We start from the raw sequence: 16442 nt of genomic DNA on the forward strand, positions 1-16442 counted from the left end.
AACAGAGAAGACAGGAAGAAATCCCTTCGGGCTGTGTCAAAATATCATTCACACATACTCCCTCACCCCCCATCCCTCACCCACTCCCTTCCATGCATGAGAGTATCATCCATACACAACCTTTCTCTTACCTCTATCCTCCATCCTCTCCCTTCCTTCCTCAACAGACACTCCCCTCTTTTCCAATGCCCCTTTTAGCCCATCCACTCATCACACCCCAGGTCACTCCCTAATGTTCAATCCCTCCACCTCCTTTATTAATCCCTATTCACTCATTCTTTTCAAGTATCCAAACCATCCCAATACTTCTTCATCAACCCCATCTCCCAACTCCCCGTCTACCTCTGCTCTCCTCCCCACTTCTCACTCTATCACATTTAAATTCTTCTCCCTTTCCTCTTTCGTGCTCCATGCTTCCACCCCACATAATGACATCGGCATAACCACCCCATCACACAATCTCCTCTCAGCAGCCATTCCCAAATGTCTATCTCTCATTACACTTTTCAAAACCCCCAAGGCATCTACCCGCCTCTCCCATTCCACATTCCACTCCTCCCTTTCCTGCCACATTTGCCCCCAAGTATCTAAAGCTATCCACTTCCTCCAGGCTCCTTCCATCAACACTTGCCTCCAATCTGACCCCATCCTCCCCCCTTGCTGCTGCTGCTGCTGAGCTGCTGCTGCTGCTAATAATGATAATAATAATAATATCATCATAAGTGAGAAATGTGATAAATTATTTGGGAAAAACTTACCCTGTTAACAGCAGGGCGGGGTAGAGAGTCAGCAGAACAAATACCCAGAAGACAATGCAGGTACACAGGACTCAAGGTGACATATTCAGGCAATACCTGCAGGCAATGGAGTTCCTCGTATAGTAATGATAACATCGCAACTTTGAAACTTTTTACCTCAAAAATAAAATTAAGAGTATATATTGAAGCAAATATATATTGGGGAAAAAAAAAAATAATAATGTGCCCTAACTACAAACACTCTTTCTGCTGAAAGGCCTCAGTCCATCTCCACTCTGACCTAAACTGTTTGGCTTGAGATCATCCCTAGTAAATAAATAAAAACACAAAACAAAAGCCAACATATCTGTCTGAAACAAACCTTAAATCCAAATTTAGGTTCATCACTGAGTGTTGGTGAGGACAAGTCAACGGAGGGGGCAGCAGCACAAGATTTGCGCACCAAAGTCTTTCGGGCTCCACCTTCTACTGTTGGCAAGGAGGAATTGCTTAGCCAGCATTCCTCCAGCACCACTTTGAGGTCTGCACTGTAAGCTGAAGCCCAAGGAAGTACTGCAAATGGGATAGAAATTGCATATATGTATTGTAATGTACCAACTTCACTGGCGGCATCTACATAATCAGATACATGTTATGCTACATATATGATTTCAATAAGCTAGTGCTACTTCAAGGAACAATTGTCAAGGTCAAATTTATTCTGGAGAGCAGAAAGGTATTATTTATTTTGGTACATATATATATATATATATATACCAACAGGATTTTCCCCCTTACATTGGAGGTGGCCAAAGTGAAAAGGCATAAATCCACTCTCACCCATTTCATCCATTCATACATACTCCACTCCTATTCACCACCCCTCCCTCCTTCTTTTCTTGGCTCCTCCTGGATGATGGGTCATCCCTGTATCTTGCCCACTGCCCTGGGTCAGAAGCAATGTAGCAAGACACAGCACATCCACAGCAAGGCTGCTTCATTAAATGGGAACCCCACCTCTCTGTCCCCTCGTGTAGAAAAAGAGAAGATGGGAGAAATCCCTTTTGGCTGCATTAAAATATCATTCCTACTCCCTTGTCCCCCCCCACTCCCTTCCATCATCATTATCCATACACAACCCTTCTCCACTCACCCCTATCTTTTGTCTTCTCCCTTCCTTCCTCAACAGACATTCCCCTCTTTCCCAATGCCCCTTTTACCCCATCCATCCATCTCATCCTTGGTCACCCACACATCTGCCTTCCACATCTCTTTTACTAATCTTTCTTCACTCATTCTTTCCATGTGTCCAAACAATCCCAATACTCTTTCACCAACCCTATCTCCCAACTCCCTTTCCATCCCTACTCTCCTCATTTCTCACTCTATTCAATCTAGTAACTCATACTGTGCTTCTAAGGCACTTCATCTCAAACACATTTAAACTCTGTCTTTTATGTTCCATGTTTCTGCCAAGAACTACCAAAATAATTAATTTGTTTTGGTAGTTCACTAATAATAGCTAAAACCTTTAAACTCTAACTTACGCACTTTATCATACAAGGTAATACAGGCTGCTTACCATTTTTCATGCTGTTCTTCACATAGAGCCACTGATTCACTTGTACTGTTGTGGGATAATCATCTTCATGAATTGGGCTCTTGTAGTCTGAGTCTCTAAACACTTCCATGTGAAAATCAGCTCCAGATTCCCTTGGTGTACTGTTGTTGGGTTCCTACAATACAATAACATTATCAATTTTCATATTACATTACGGCTGGCTACCTTACTTATAAAGGGGAAGAAGCCTATTGGTATACAGATTGATAGATATTAAGGATAAAGAAAATATTGACTAAATACCAGTAAACACTCATAAAAACATTTGTAATTTGAAGCACATTTTGTACATAATAAAAGTGGTTTCACTTACTGGTGTAGTAGTTGCATGACACTTTACTGGGATGGGCTTGATGTGTGGGTCATAATGTTCATCTACACCATAGCCTGAACCATCAAAGTCCTCATCATCACTAACACTTGGCCCAAGATCAAGATGAACCTAAATAAGTAAATAAATGAATCAGAGAATATATATTTTTTGTTACTATAATAGAACATGATGAAGCCAGAAGCAACACAATATCTATGGGTAAAACCAGAATAAGAAATGAAATGGTAGCAATAACAGAAATATACAGACCAAGGAAAGTTGAAAGGCATGAGATAGGAAAGAATGTTACTGCAAATTCTAGGAAAAGTTAAATGAAAGAGAGAGAGAAAAAAAAAGACAAGAGAAGACAAGATGGTGGTAACTGAAAGCATGAATACAAAGTTAACAATCAATTATAGGAGTGGATGATACAGCAGATGAGAATGAAGGAATAATGTTATAAATACCTTATGAGATGACTGATAGCAAAAAACATATTCTGTATCTTGCTGCACTGGCCCTTTATCCACAAAGAGCTAAGATAATAGGGAAACAAATAGGTGATGGATGGGTGGGGGTGGGTGCATACTTTGGATAGACATCTCCCTTATAAGGAGAAAAAAGCCTTAAGTATATGGACAGATAGATGGAACATATTCCCTGAAAAGGAACTAATACCTAGGTACAAATAATGATGAGATTACCAGATATCTGATTATATTTTGATGGGTACAAGAACAGATGAAAACTAAATGTAAATTGCTGAGGGGAAGTGCAAGAGGAACACTGAATCAAGTAGTGATTATGGCAATACCGACATGTGTGATGTGTACTATTTAGTATTCGGTAAGGAATACCCAGCTCTGTGGGGACTATATTCCGCTGAGGAGGTGGAGTCACAGAAGTGGTAGAAGAAAGATTTAAGGGGGGATCAAAGAACTGAGGAATAGTGGAAGTTAAAAATTTGTTAATATTCTTTTTTTGAGAGGAGATGACATTAAGCCCCTGAAATACTGACAGCATAGAACCTATGCAACAAATAATCTATATGGGTAGATTTGTGGTGTGGGCAATATGGAAAAAGAATGGGAACAATAGGTACTTATGATTGAACTGAAGACTACAATAATAAATTTAAGACCACACAGCAAAATAGTCACTTGGCATATCCATGCATAGTAAAAGAAGACGCCTTTCAGTAATGCTGAAACATTACTAGCAATTTTGACATGTGACATTTCTCCACTATAGCAACAAATAATAGTCCAGTTTCTTCCCTATTAAGGGTTTTCATAAGAATCAAATACTGTATGATCATCCTTTTAACATGTTGGTATGACTAATGGACTATCTAAGACAACCTGTCAAATCAAATAAAGGAACTTACATAGTTAATATAAGTGGTTCTGTAAGGCGAATCCTGTCTTGCTGAAGCTCCACACTGTCCATAGGGCGAAGTAAGGATAAAATGGGTCTGGTTTGTTGTGGCACGGCAGGACGGATCCACAAGGGCCATGGACAGCCCATCAAGGAGTAGCATCACCGCTCTTGAGATGGACACAGTCATAATGTTGTTTTGACACTCAACAGTCAAAGCTTTCTGCACCAATGAGAGGGCATCCTCAGTTGTTGCTGGAAAAATTAACAAGGTTTTGCTTAGAAAACTCATTATATTAACAGTTTTTAGAACATTCTGTTCTGTGTAGACCTGGCTAGACACCTCACCTTCAAATCTTGTTTTCACTTAGGGGCAGGGGGACAAAGTATTGCCCCTCTTTGACACTAACAGTGAGGAAGAACCATTAATGTTCTTAAAAAGAAGAAGAAAAAAGGAGAAAACAAAGAAGATATAATATCCCATTTTCATTCTAAATAAAATCACCTGGCAATACTCCAAACAAAATCCTCAATGCACAAAAATCCATACAACAGGTGCAAATGGGTTATAGTGATGCTTTCCTTGAGATAATTACTGTATATGTCCTGTTTGCATTCTGTAGTTCCCCTAAGCTGAATAGAATCTGGCATTTACCAAAGAAAATCGTTATATGCAAATGGGGTAAATTATATAAATTGTTTTGAATGCGATAAAACCCTCTATCTATATACCAAGAGCTTTACCCACCTTATAAGGGGGGTAGCCAAGTCAAAGACACCTACCTACTCCACCCACTCCACTCCCATCCACCACCCTTTCCCCCCATCTCATCTTAGCTCCTCATGGATGACGGGTCATCCCTGTATCCCACCCATTGCCCTGGGTCAGAAGCAATGTAGCAAGACACAGTACATCCACAGCAATAAAACCCAAGCACTCTATATTCAACAAAATAAGGGGAGTTCTCCCATTTACTTTTCACACTGAAACTGTCTATAAAGAAAAGGTGGACAATAAATATGAAGGAACCAAATAAAATGCATGGAAATATGAAAACTAAACAATGTCTCCAGTATGAGATTTCTTGTACCTGTTGGAGCCAACGGTCCTTCTGGCAAAAATGGATTCCTTGGAAGTGGTTGCATGTAATGTACATCATCAGCACCAAATTCTGGCTCCATCACTAGAAAAATAAAGAACATATGATAAACTAACTACCTTTATCAGAGCGATTCAGTAGCAAACTTTTGATTATGTTTCAAATAATAATAAGAGAGCTAACTTAATAGCATCTTTTCTTGAAGATATCATTCTCTCATGTTGGATATAAATGAAGCAAGAAGTATAAATGTACAAATAAATCTCTCATAAAAGTACTATAAAACAAACCTCTCTTGGGTGGAACTTTAAAACTAATCTTGTTTGGATTTGTTGTGTGTGTGTAGGAAACAGGTGGTCCAATATTGGTCAAGACTTTAAGAATGAGCTGATCAAACATTGCTGGTGCCTCAAACTTGCGTACTTTCACCTGCAACCCAGTCCCTGACACAGATGTGTTTTCCACCTGACCACCACCACCCTGAAAATAGGAACATTGCACTGTAAGAGGAGATATACATAGTCATTGGTCCTGAGGGGGATGGAGATATAACCCCCCTGGAATTTTGGTTGGAGGAGGAGAGATGACCTATGTCATCATCCCCGCCTCCTCCTCTATACATACATACATATACCAAAGGTTTTTTTTTCCTCTTACATGGGAGGTAGCCAAGAAACAAAGGCATAGAAACCACTCCCACCCATTCCATCCCCTACATACTCCACTCCCCTCTCCCCTCCCGCTTATCCTGGCACCTCCTGGATGAAAGGTCATCCCTGCATCTTGTCCACTGAATATGTAATCATTTATTTTTCTGGGGGTGGGGGAAGATTACATTGATCATCCCCACACCCCAAGGATCTTTATCTGTTACTTATACACATGTATAAATTAGGTAAACAATCAAGTAAACATGTGTGTGTGTAAATAAAATAAAGGTGTTTATTTTAATCCATGGACATTACAATGTAGTGAAATGACACTTAACAGCTTACTTGTCTCTCATGCTCTCCAGTATATGTTTGTCAGGTGGCAAAATAACCATAACCTTGATTCCCAGGTACCTTTCCTCCTTTGCTTTAGTATTCAATTTCCCATTATATAACTCTGTCTTGTTCTATTCCTACTTTCTACCCCCCACCCCCCAACATTAAATTAAATTTTCTATTCCTGAATATAAACATAAATCTTGTCTGGATGTTCCCTTGACTAATTGCAAGTTTCCTACTTTTTTTTTTTACCTTTTTCATGATCTTGGTATTGTCTACAAAAAGGTTGTTTTAGTCATTTCTTAGACCAGCGGTCACCAACCTGTAGCTCGCAGATGCCAATGGTGCCCTCAGGACCCTATTATAGCACCCGCAAGGGTCAACCAGAAAACTGTGAAACATCCTTCATTTCAACAATGAAAATTTTAAAATCGAATTATAGGTCACATCTAACTGATAGTCACCTGAATGATTGCATGAGAATGGCAGTTACAAATTACACCCCCGAGATATCCAAGATAGCAGAAGGAATACAGAGCCAGCCTTCTCACTAACTTTTTGAAAGGTAAGAAAATCTCACTCTCTCTCTGGGGAAGGCCCCCTCCGCTGTGTTTATAATGACAGATGTAGCCCTCAGCCTACAAAAGGTTGGAGACCACTACCTTAGACTGTCTGGCTGTGCAGTCCCACTGTGAATAGGTTGTTGTAACTATATGTGGACATCTATTACAAATATTACAAGTGCAAGAACTGATCCCTGATAGATCCAATTACTCATTTCCTTCCAATCTGACATCTCATCCTTCACAACTATTCTCATACACCTCTCTTTAGTAAATTCTTCATGCATTCCAGCCTTGCCTAAAGTTTTCTCCAGCTTTAAATACACAAAGTCCCCAACCATCTCTTGCAGCACACCAACAACTCTTGATTCAAAACTTAACAGATTTGATGCACAGGACCTTCTTTTTCTAAAGTCGAATTGATTCCTAATATTTGACAAGGCCCCCATCTCATCAAACTATATGGTCCATCTTTCACAATTCTCTCACATAATTTGGCTACCATGCTGATCAAGGCTAGTAAACACATAGTCAGCTTGTAGATCTAGTATAGATGAATACAACAAACAAGAAAAACATGCAACTAAATGTATCAAGCACCCATCACAAATCCACAAGGATTTTACAGTACTTACATACATACATATATATACTAAGGTTTATTTTTCCTCTTACAAAGGTGGTATCCAAAGTCAATACAATACTTGCTCACTGAAAATAAGTAAAACTCACAACAAGTAGGGTAATGGTGCCATGAAGGTTTTCAGCATGCAGATCCCATGTGGTGGGTCTAGATGCCTGGAGCACCAATGTTAAGTTTCTTTCCACAACAGAATTGGCATTCCTCTCGCTGCCACCAACAACTGCGAGTATTATGTTGTTGCTTGCATCACTACTTCCATTTAACTGAATTATGTGGATGTCACTAGAAAAAAGAAAAGAAAATGTCTGTCAGTAGATCATCCCTACAATCCGTTTATTCTTTTATATTACCACAATACAGGGTATCTACTGTGCATCTTGCAAAAGATGACTTTTCATTCACAGGAGATTCACTCACAAAATAAATGACAATGTATTCTTCAGTCTTTTCCTGTTCTTAAAAAAGAATGCTAGTGTAATATGGGAATTACTATGATAATAATTTTTTATAATACAGCAATACTGCTTATTCTGTTTCAGCCTATGCTTGAAATAACAATTATTAACATATTGCAAGAAAGTACTGAGAACATGATACAAAAATACTAAGAACATGGCACTTACTTTGAATTAACACCCAGCATATTGTAATGAAAGCATCCTTCCACTGGCTGCTCAATGGACGTAAAACATTTGCTAACTAAACTCGCTGCACTTACATTAGCATCACACCCAAATTTCTCTGAGTTTTCAATTACTTCTGAAAGAAGAGGGAAAAAATTCATTACATCTTAATAGTATCAACATAAAAATATGGTAAACTCAAGAACATGGTTTTATGGAATTTGGGGATGTTCAACATGCATTCCTTTATCACAGCAAAGTTAAGGAATAGCTGAACATAAGAAAAACTGAAAATAGTATTGTTATCTTCTATAGGTTTTACATATCCAAATTCTGGTGCAAACAATGCTATTAACAATATAGCCATAATTTCTTGTATATTCTTGACCTCTTCAGCATTTCATTCCTACAATCTTCCTTCAATATCCAATTTAATTAAAATTGTTTTTGCTTTGGATTAATACCATAATTTTGTTTCTATATGGTCTTCTTCCATATCAGCAAAGTTTGATGACAGTCTTGTGTTGTCTCACTTGCTATATTAAATTAAACAAAAGTAAAAAGGATTTACTGTGTTGTCTCACTTGCTATATTAAATTAAACAAAAGGAAAAAGGATTTACTTGAGTCTAGATCAATCTCCAGCTTGTTGGCTGTTGGGGCCCTGGTTAAGGATGTAATGAAACCAAACTCTTCATTTACAAATTCAATAAGATCCTCTTCAGGTACTTGTGGGTGATGTGCAATTCGGTACTGCACGTTGTTACCTCTCACTTCATTTCCTCCAATCACCTTCAAGTGCAAAAGTTTAGAATGAATTCTCACACATTACAATGCAACATGGAAATGTGATAATATGACACACTAAAAAAGCAACAATACTTTATGATATATAAACAGCCTACACCAACAAAAAATTATTAGAGTTTGAAATTGTTGGTAGATTGTTAAGCTCACCAAAAGGAGATGCTGCAGACTGTTTGCTGCACCCTGAGCTGCCACTGTGAAGACAACAGGTGCAGGACTGCGTGTGGAGTGCAACACCAATGCCACATTCTCCAGGGACGTGCCTTCTGGATTTTCTATCTTGGTCACCACATCTACAGCCCCACCCTCTGGGTCATCAACTATCACAATATGGACCTAAAGGAAAGCAAATTTCATATCAATGATGCTGTGGATTTAGCCTAGGTTAGACTCCGGTACAGTATTGAAATCACACAATATAAAAACACCAGTATTAAATTAATAATAACTGATACCTTGTGTTTCATCAATCAATGTACAGTATAACCTGTAGTCCCACAGAAGCTGGCAACAGCCTCATTTAAGCCCTTACCTTAGATCTTTCTGAGCAGGAGCATTGAACTGTTGCCTGTGTTGTACTGGCATATTTACCTAATTGGTTGGAGATGTGTTCTCCGTTTCCCTTCATGAAAAATCCATTTATGTTCTTGGCCTGAATTTTCTTTTTTTTTTAACATGTTCCATGAGTCTACACTTCTATGTACACTTTAAACAAGGTTGCTGTTTACACTTTTTACTATGGCCTCTTGTTGATCATTTATCCCATACCAGCAAATCCTCTGTCCATTTTATCTACTGGGTGTCCTCGATTTACGACGGTCTCGAATTCCGCAGTTTCGTGATTAAGACAATGGCAGTGCTTATTCCTGTACATTCCGCTTTGCTGATTTATTTATTAGAATTCTTTAACAGTACAAAAAACTAGTTAGTGAAAGCGGCGGAAAACATGTGTCATGCGACGATAAACCGTAGAAGGAAGCGCTAGTTTAGATTACTAATTATACATTTTTTGGGGAAGTGGGATTGCCATTCATTATGGCACCCAAATGTGAGGCATTCCCTTCTGCTGGCACTGCACCGAAGATCAGGAAAGCAGTCACCATGGAATGTGTTTAGTCAAGTTGGTACTTAAGCCAAAAATCGGTTTTCGGCATTACGTTTGGAACCTCCGTCGTAACACGAGGATTACTGTACCCTTCTCTGATCTAAATAACATCATGTCACCTCTCCTCACTCTCCCAATGTGGGAAGTCCGGGTTTTTCAGTCTTTCATGAAATGTCTTGTATCTTCTTGGTTGCTGCCCTTTGTAATCTCTCTCTCTCTCTCTCTCTCTCTCTCTCTTATATATATATATATATATATATATATATATATATATGTATATATATATATATATGTATATATATACATGTATATATATATATATACATATATATATATGTATATATATATGTATATATATAATGTATATATATATATATATATATATATATATATATATATGTGTGTGTGTGTGTGTGTATACAAGCCGCGGGCTTCGCCCTCCCCGGCTTCGCCGGAGGCTTGGCTGCGCAAACAGCGGCCTACGGCCGCAGCTTTCCGCGCTCTAATCCCTCGTTTTCCCCTTCGGCCTCGGCCTCGGGGCGGAACCCCAACACGGGATCCCCAGCACGAAGAAGAATACGAAGAAGAACGCGAAGAAGAACACGAAGTAGAATGCGAAGAAGAACGCGAAGAACGCGAGGAAGAAGAACGCGAAGAACGCGAAGAAGAAGAAGAAGAAGAAGAATACCTGACCCCGACTTACCCAAGCGCTTTTTCAAGAATATCTTTAGGACAAAGTGTCACCGTAATACCACCTGTCCCCGACTTCCACAGCGTGTTTTAGATTATATATATATATATATACATATATATATATATACATATATATATATATACATACGAGTAGATATATATATATATGTATATATATACATTATATATATGTATATATATACATATATATGTATATATATATATACATACTAGTATATATATCTATGTATATATATACATATATATGCATATATATACATATATATATGTATATATATACATATATATGTATATATATACATATATATGCATATATATATGTATATATATATATATATATATATATATATATATATATATATATATATACAGACGCTCCTCTACTTACGTTCATTCGTTTTACGTTTTTTCGATTTTACGTTTGAACTGACAAAAAAAAAAAATCGAGTGATTTTTTTAGTTTAGTGCGCTCTCCGTAGTTCAAACGATACTTGCGCATGACGCTGCGTCCATTGTTTACATTGCACAAACGACAAACTGAACATGCCTTGCCTCCTCCTCCTCCTCCTCCTCCCCTCCTCCTCCACCATCTCAATTTATGTTGCTTGAATTTAATTTATTTGAAATTAATGTTATTATTTTACAATGTTATTTGTATAATTAATGATTTAGGGGTGTTTTATAAGATACGGTAATAGAATTTACGGATGTATAGTACAGTAACAACTTACGTTCATTTTCAACTTACGTTCGGCCGTTCGGAACGTAACTAAAACGTAAGTTGAGGAGCGTCTGTATATATATATATATATATATATATATATATATATATATATATATATATATATATATATATATATACATGAATATGTATATATATATATATATATATATATAAACCTTCCAGACTGGTGACCACATAACCACTGCATATTCCAGTCTGGGACAAATCAGACTTTCTATAATTTTCATTATCATATTCTCTTTAATGTAATGAAATGAGACTTATATTACTCAGTAAGTTGTGATTCTCTTCTGTTATTTTCTTTATTTAGCTCTGGCGATAGATCATCCTTGATTAGAATCCCTAAATCCATTTTTTTTTTTACTTTGCTATTAACTCGTTACCCATTTTCTCATTTTCTCATTAGTTTTGTAGATATTTCTCGCACTTACATGATAAGAATTGTTATTACTACTTATAGATCATTTTGTAAACAAAATGACTATTTTATATAAACGTAATCACTGTTGGGCGTTAATGCACATCTTTACCCAGAATCAGCAACTTGGGTAGTATTACGTATTAAAAAAAAAAAAAAAAAAAAAAAAAAAAAAAAAAAAAAAAAAAAAAAAAAAAAAAAAAAATATATATATATATATATATATATATATATATATATATATATATATATATATATATATATATCAACAACCCCTTCCATACGTTGATGCTTATGTACGCGTCATGAGGCGCAAGTGGGTATATGAGGATGTCGGCGGCGTCGTCTTGATTATATTTATTTTGTAGTTTTAGCTACGTGCCTCCATATTCTGTAGACTGGGCCTGATCATATATTTATGTGGTTATCAATATTTAGAGTGAAAGAGAACGAGTAAGACAGTTGTAACTTTATATTTTATAATGCGAGTATTGTGATGCATCATCGTATGTCAGGCAGCTGATGCTGCCCGCGAGAATTTGGGGAATTCGACTCGTATTGACTGCTTCTGCGTCTTTTTACCTGCTCAATGGAGTGCCTTTTGGCAACGGGAGCTGCTGTAACAGATGATACCCAGGCACAGCCATAGCACTCTGTCGGCATCTGGACGATTGAGGTGAAGTAGGGTGTCTTGAGAGGTGTTTCCACCACACAGAGCACGCTGTCCCTCGATCCTGCAATCAGAAAAAATCGCATTATAAATCATACACCTACAAACCAGAGAAAAGAAAAGAAAAACGCATTAGACATTGTACGGGCTTCGAATGCAGATCTCTGTCGCTTTGGCAAATACTACACCACAGTGTAATGACTTCTTGGCTTCTCATGGTTACAGTGATAATCGAGCAACTTGGAACAGGCCCGTTGCTACGGGGGGTTAAGGAGGGGCTTAGCCCCCCCCCACACACAAAAAATCAGTAGCACCCCCAAACTCTCAAGCTCATATATTTGTATTTTTCAGTTATTTTCCACATACAATGACTGTCAGAATAAAAACCTTAAGTTAGTTTGCAGTTCGGTGCAGACCAAAGGGTTTCGTGAATGTACGTACTTTGCTGCAAACATATGTCCTTCATTTATTATCTTGCAACTTGGCACCACCTGCACGTGCTTGTACTGCATGACCCCTACATGGTGCCCAATGCACTGTTGGCCCTGACTGATGATCACAGTCAGTTAGCGTCTGAAGCTGGTGTCACAACACTGCTGTGTTACTGTGTCCGCAAGCGTCATACAACATTATTTTTATTACGTTCAGCCCACCCAAATATTACGATCAGCCACCCCCATATATATATATATATATATATATATACATATATATATATTATATATATATATATATATATACATACATACACACACAGAAAGTTCCCCCCCCCAAGTAATAAATTCTGGCTATAGATCTGACTTGGAATCCGTTTTTTTGTTCTCCGAGAAACCAGTAGTTCTCACATGAATTAAATATCAACATTCGTATGGTTCCCCTTCATTTTTCTCCCTAACCCCACCCTACCAAAAAGGTTAATAAACAACAACAATAATGATAATAATAATAATAATAATAATAATAATAATAATAATAATAATAATAAATATAACAATAATAAAATATTATATAGAAACATAACTTGTAACAGCAGGCCAGGGTTCCCCTTAAAATCCTATGACTTCCTTGGGGGTTCCCTTGGCTCCCAGGTTGTGATCCACTGTATATAAACATTCCATGGTCCCCAGGTTAAGAATCACTGTATCTAAACATTTCCTCTTCCACCCGCAGCACACGAATCCTTGTGCTCCCAAACGGCGCCAATCTCAAGGTTCCTGTGGAACTCTTCCGCATTACGCAAACCGAAGGAAGTAGACTATCTAACATTAGCATTAGTAAGGTAGTAGTAGTCAAACAGATATATAGACTTAAAGGTACAAAATCTCCGGGTCCAGACGAAAAATTTCAGAGAGTGCTTAAAGAGTGTAAGTTTGAAATCTGCGACCAGTTAACGGAAATATCTAATAGTCGGTAGACACTGGTTTTGTGCCTATTTCTTATGGGCAGGCAAAAGTTGTTCCTATTTTAAAAAACGGTGACAAATCGTCTATGCACAACTACATGCCAATCCGTTTGGCGTCAGCTATAGGTAAAATACTTGAATCAATAATAGCTAATAAAATCAGAATTAACATCGAGATACATAATCTGATTCGTGACTTGCACCATAGGTTCACCAAGGGTGAATCATGTATAACATATCTCCTATCTTTTCATATTAATGTTATTTACCTTGACTTTAGCTAAGCATTCGACATGGTGCCCCACCGGAGAGTACTAAAGTCAAAGCCCATGGCATAAGAGGAAAAGTGTTTGAATGGATTAGAGTTTGGACCAGTGACAGAAAACAGCGGGTCACCATAAACGGTGTAAAATCCAAATGGGGGAGTGTTACTAGTGGAGTTCCTCAAGGCTCGGTTTTGGATCCCTTATCGTTAATTATATCTGTTTTCCCTAAAAAAGCGTAGACTCAGAGGTGACTTGATACAGGTCTTTAAAATTCTAAAGGGAATTGACAACATCAAAAGTGACAAAATTTTTACATTGAATGAGAATCAGACAAGAAACAATGGTTTCAAACTGTCCGGAAATAGATTCAATTTGGAAGTAGGTAGAAACAACTTTGCCAACCGTGTAGTTAATGAATGGAATAAACTTCCTGCACAGGTAGTGCAATGTAGTTCAGTTCGAAGCTTTAAGAATCATTTAGATAAATACCTAAGATGCTGTAATGATTATGATTTATCTTATATTATTTGTTTTTGTTTTGTTATCATTTGTCTGTCTGATTTTCATTTATTAGTTATATGTCAATTTATTATTATTTACTATTTACCTGTTTGTTTATTATTTAACTATACCTATGCATTTATGTATTTTATTTGTTATTTACATTATCATAGTTTTTATTTATTATTTTATTATTAATATGATTTTTTTTTTCGCATCCGACCTAGATATGGATCAAAAGGTCTCCTGTCGGCATGCTCCGCCTTTGTAATCCTTTGTAATCCTTTGTTAGTAAGTTTGCGGACGACACTAAAATAGGACGCCAAATTAGGTATGGGGAAGACGCCGAGATAATGCAGGAATATCTTAACAAATTGTTCATATGGTCGGTGAAATGGCAAATGAACTTCAACATCTCAAAGTACAGTATGTTAAACATAGGCTTACATAACCCAGAAAGCAGGTATACTAGATAACACCTTTTTAGAGAATATTGAGTGCTAAAGAGATTTGGGACCTCTAGTGAGTCCTGATCTTAAATCCAGGAAACAGTACATTACCACCTGAAATAGAGTTAATAGAGCATTAGGTTTCATTGTTAGGACCGTTACGAATAAAAGTGCAGAGGGAATTAGCAAACTCTATCTGGCGTTAGTTAGACCCATCTTTGACTATGCGGTACATTTTTGGTCTCCTTCTTATAGAATGTATATTAATTCACTAGAATCAATCCAGAGAAGAATGACCAAAATGATACATGGGCTCAGAATTTTACGTTACAAGGACAAGCTTAGGCACCTTAATTTACACTCTGGAAAGACGCAGAGTGCGGGGTGAACTAATAGAGGTGTTCAAGTGGCTCAAGGGCTATAACAAAGGGGATGCAGACAAGGTCATATCATATTAAGATAACAGGGCAGGACTTGCAGTAATGATTTCAAATTGGACAGATTTAAATTTAAGAAGACAACGGGCAAGAACTGGTTTATCAATAAAGTGGTCATCGAACAGAATAGACTTGGTAACCATGTAGTGAGCGCTGAAACTATCGTTTGTTTTAAGAAAAGGTTAGACAACTTTATGTGTGGGGATGATAGATGGTGCGGGACACGAAATTGCCTAGTGTAGGTCTTATGGTCTCCTGCAGTCTCCTTCATTCATATACTGTTATGCCCCCAACCCCAAAACAAAGCTCGATACACAACACGCATCAAACACAATGCCTTCTTATTCAGCACTATCATCTGCCTTTACTAAATCCATAAACAACTTACAAATTATCCACTCTTCATACCCATCTTGCTCATCGGCTCAAGTGGCCCACTTATGTCCGATGAAAACTATCTCTTGATGGAGCAGCAGCCTAAACTAGTGTTCAGTTCAGATCAGCCTTCTCGCCTCTACGCAGATTCCCTGTTAGCCAGAGGTAAATATGTACACGTATATATATATATATATATATATATATATATATATATATATATATATATATAATATATATATATATATATATATATATATATATATATACACACATATACACACACACACACAGATTGAGAAGGGCTGACGGAAAGAGGGAGGGCCAATGGACAGTGGGAAACTGGGGTGAAGAGAACTGTGAGGTCACGCAGGTAGGATGGGTATATATATATATATATATATATATATATATATATATATATATATATAAATATATATATATATATATACATATATATGAATATATATATATATATATATGTATGAATTACTTTTTCGTACTAGCAGTGACTTATAAAAATACGAAATCGCTCTGCTTTTGTAGTTTATCTTTTCTGGTGGTTACTCTTGAATATATATATATATA

The 16442-nt window shown here is 37.2% G+C and overlaps 1 protein-coding gene across 1 annotated transcript in view; it reads right to left on the bottom strand.

Moving 5' to 3' along the window:
* Positions 1–12510, bottom strand: part of LOC143038691 (transforming growth factor beta receptor type 3-like) — a 30668-nt gene extending 18158 nt beyond the window's left edge. Inside the window, exons 1-12 of the mRNA XM_076208248.1 lie at positions 12337–12510; positions 8923–9108; positions 8589–8757; positions 7967–8102; positions 7433–7625; positions 5439–5628; positions 5140–5232; positions 4059–4303; positions 2672–2800; positions 2320–2473; positions 1120–1310; positions 759–854 (exon numbers count right to left, since the gene is read on the bottom strand). Coding sequence (XP_076064363.1) covers positions 759–854; positions 1120–1310; positions 2320–2473; positions 2672–2800; positions 4059–4303; positions 5140–5232; positions 5439–5628; positions 7433–7625; positions 7967–8102; positions 8589–8757; positions 8923–9108; positions 12337–12510 — 1956 coding nt within the window. The remainder of the gene's footprint in view (positions 1–758; positions 855–1119; positions 1311–2319; positions 2474–2671; positions 2801–4058; positions 4304–5139; positions 5233–5438; positions 5629–7432; positions 7626–7966; positions 8103–8588; positions 8758–8922; positions 9109–12336) is intronic.
* Between the last annotated feature and the right edge of the window lie 3932 nt (positions 12511–16442).

The sequence above is a fragment of the Oratosquilla oratoria genome, chromosome 24 (assembly GCF_046742065.1).
Source record: "Oratosquilla oratoria isolate Oo_2021 chromosome 24, ASM4674206v1, whole genome shotgun sequence".
NCBI classification, from domain to species: Eukaryota; Metazoa; Arthropoda; class Malacostraca; order Stomatopoda; family Squillidae; genus Oratosquilla; species Oratosquilla oratoria.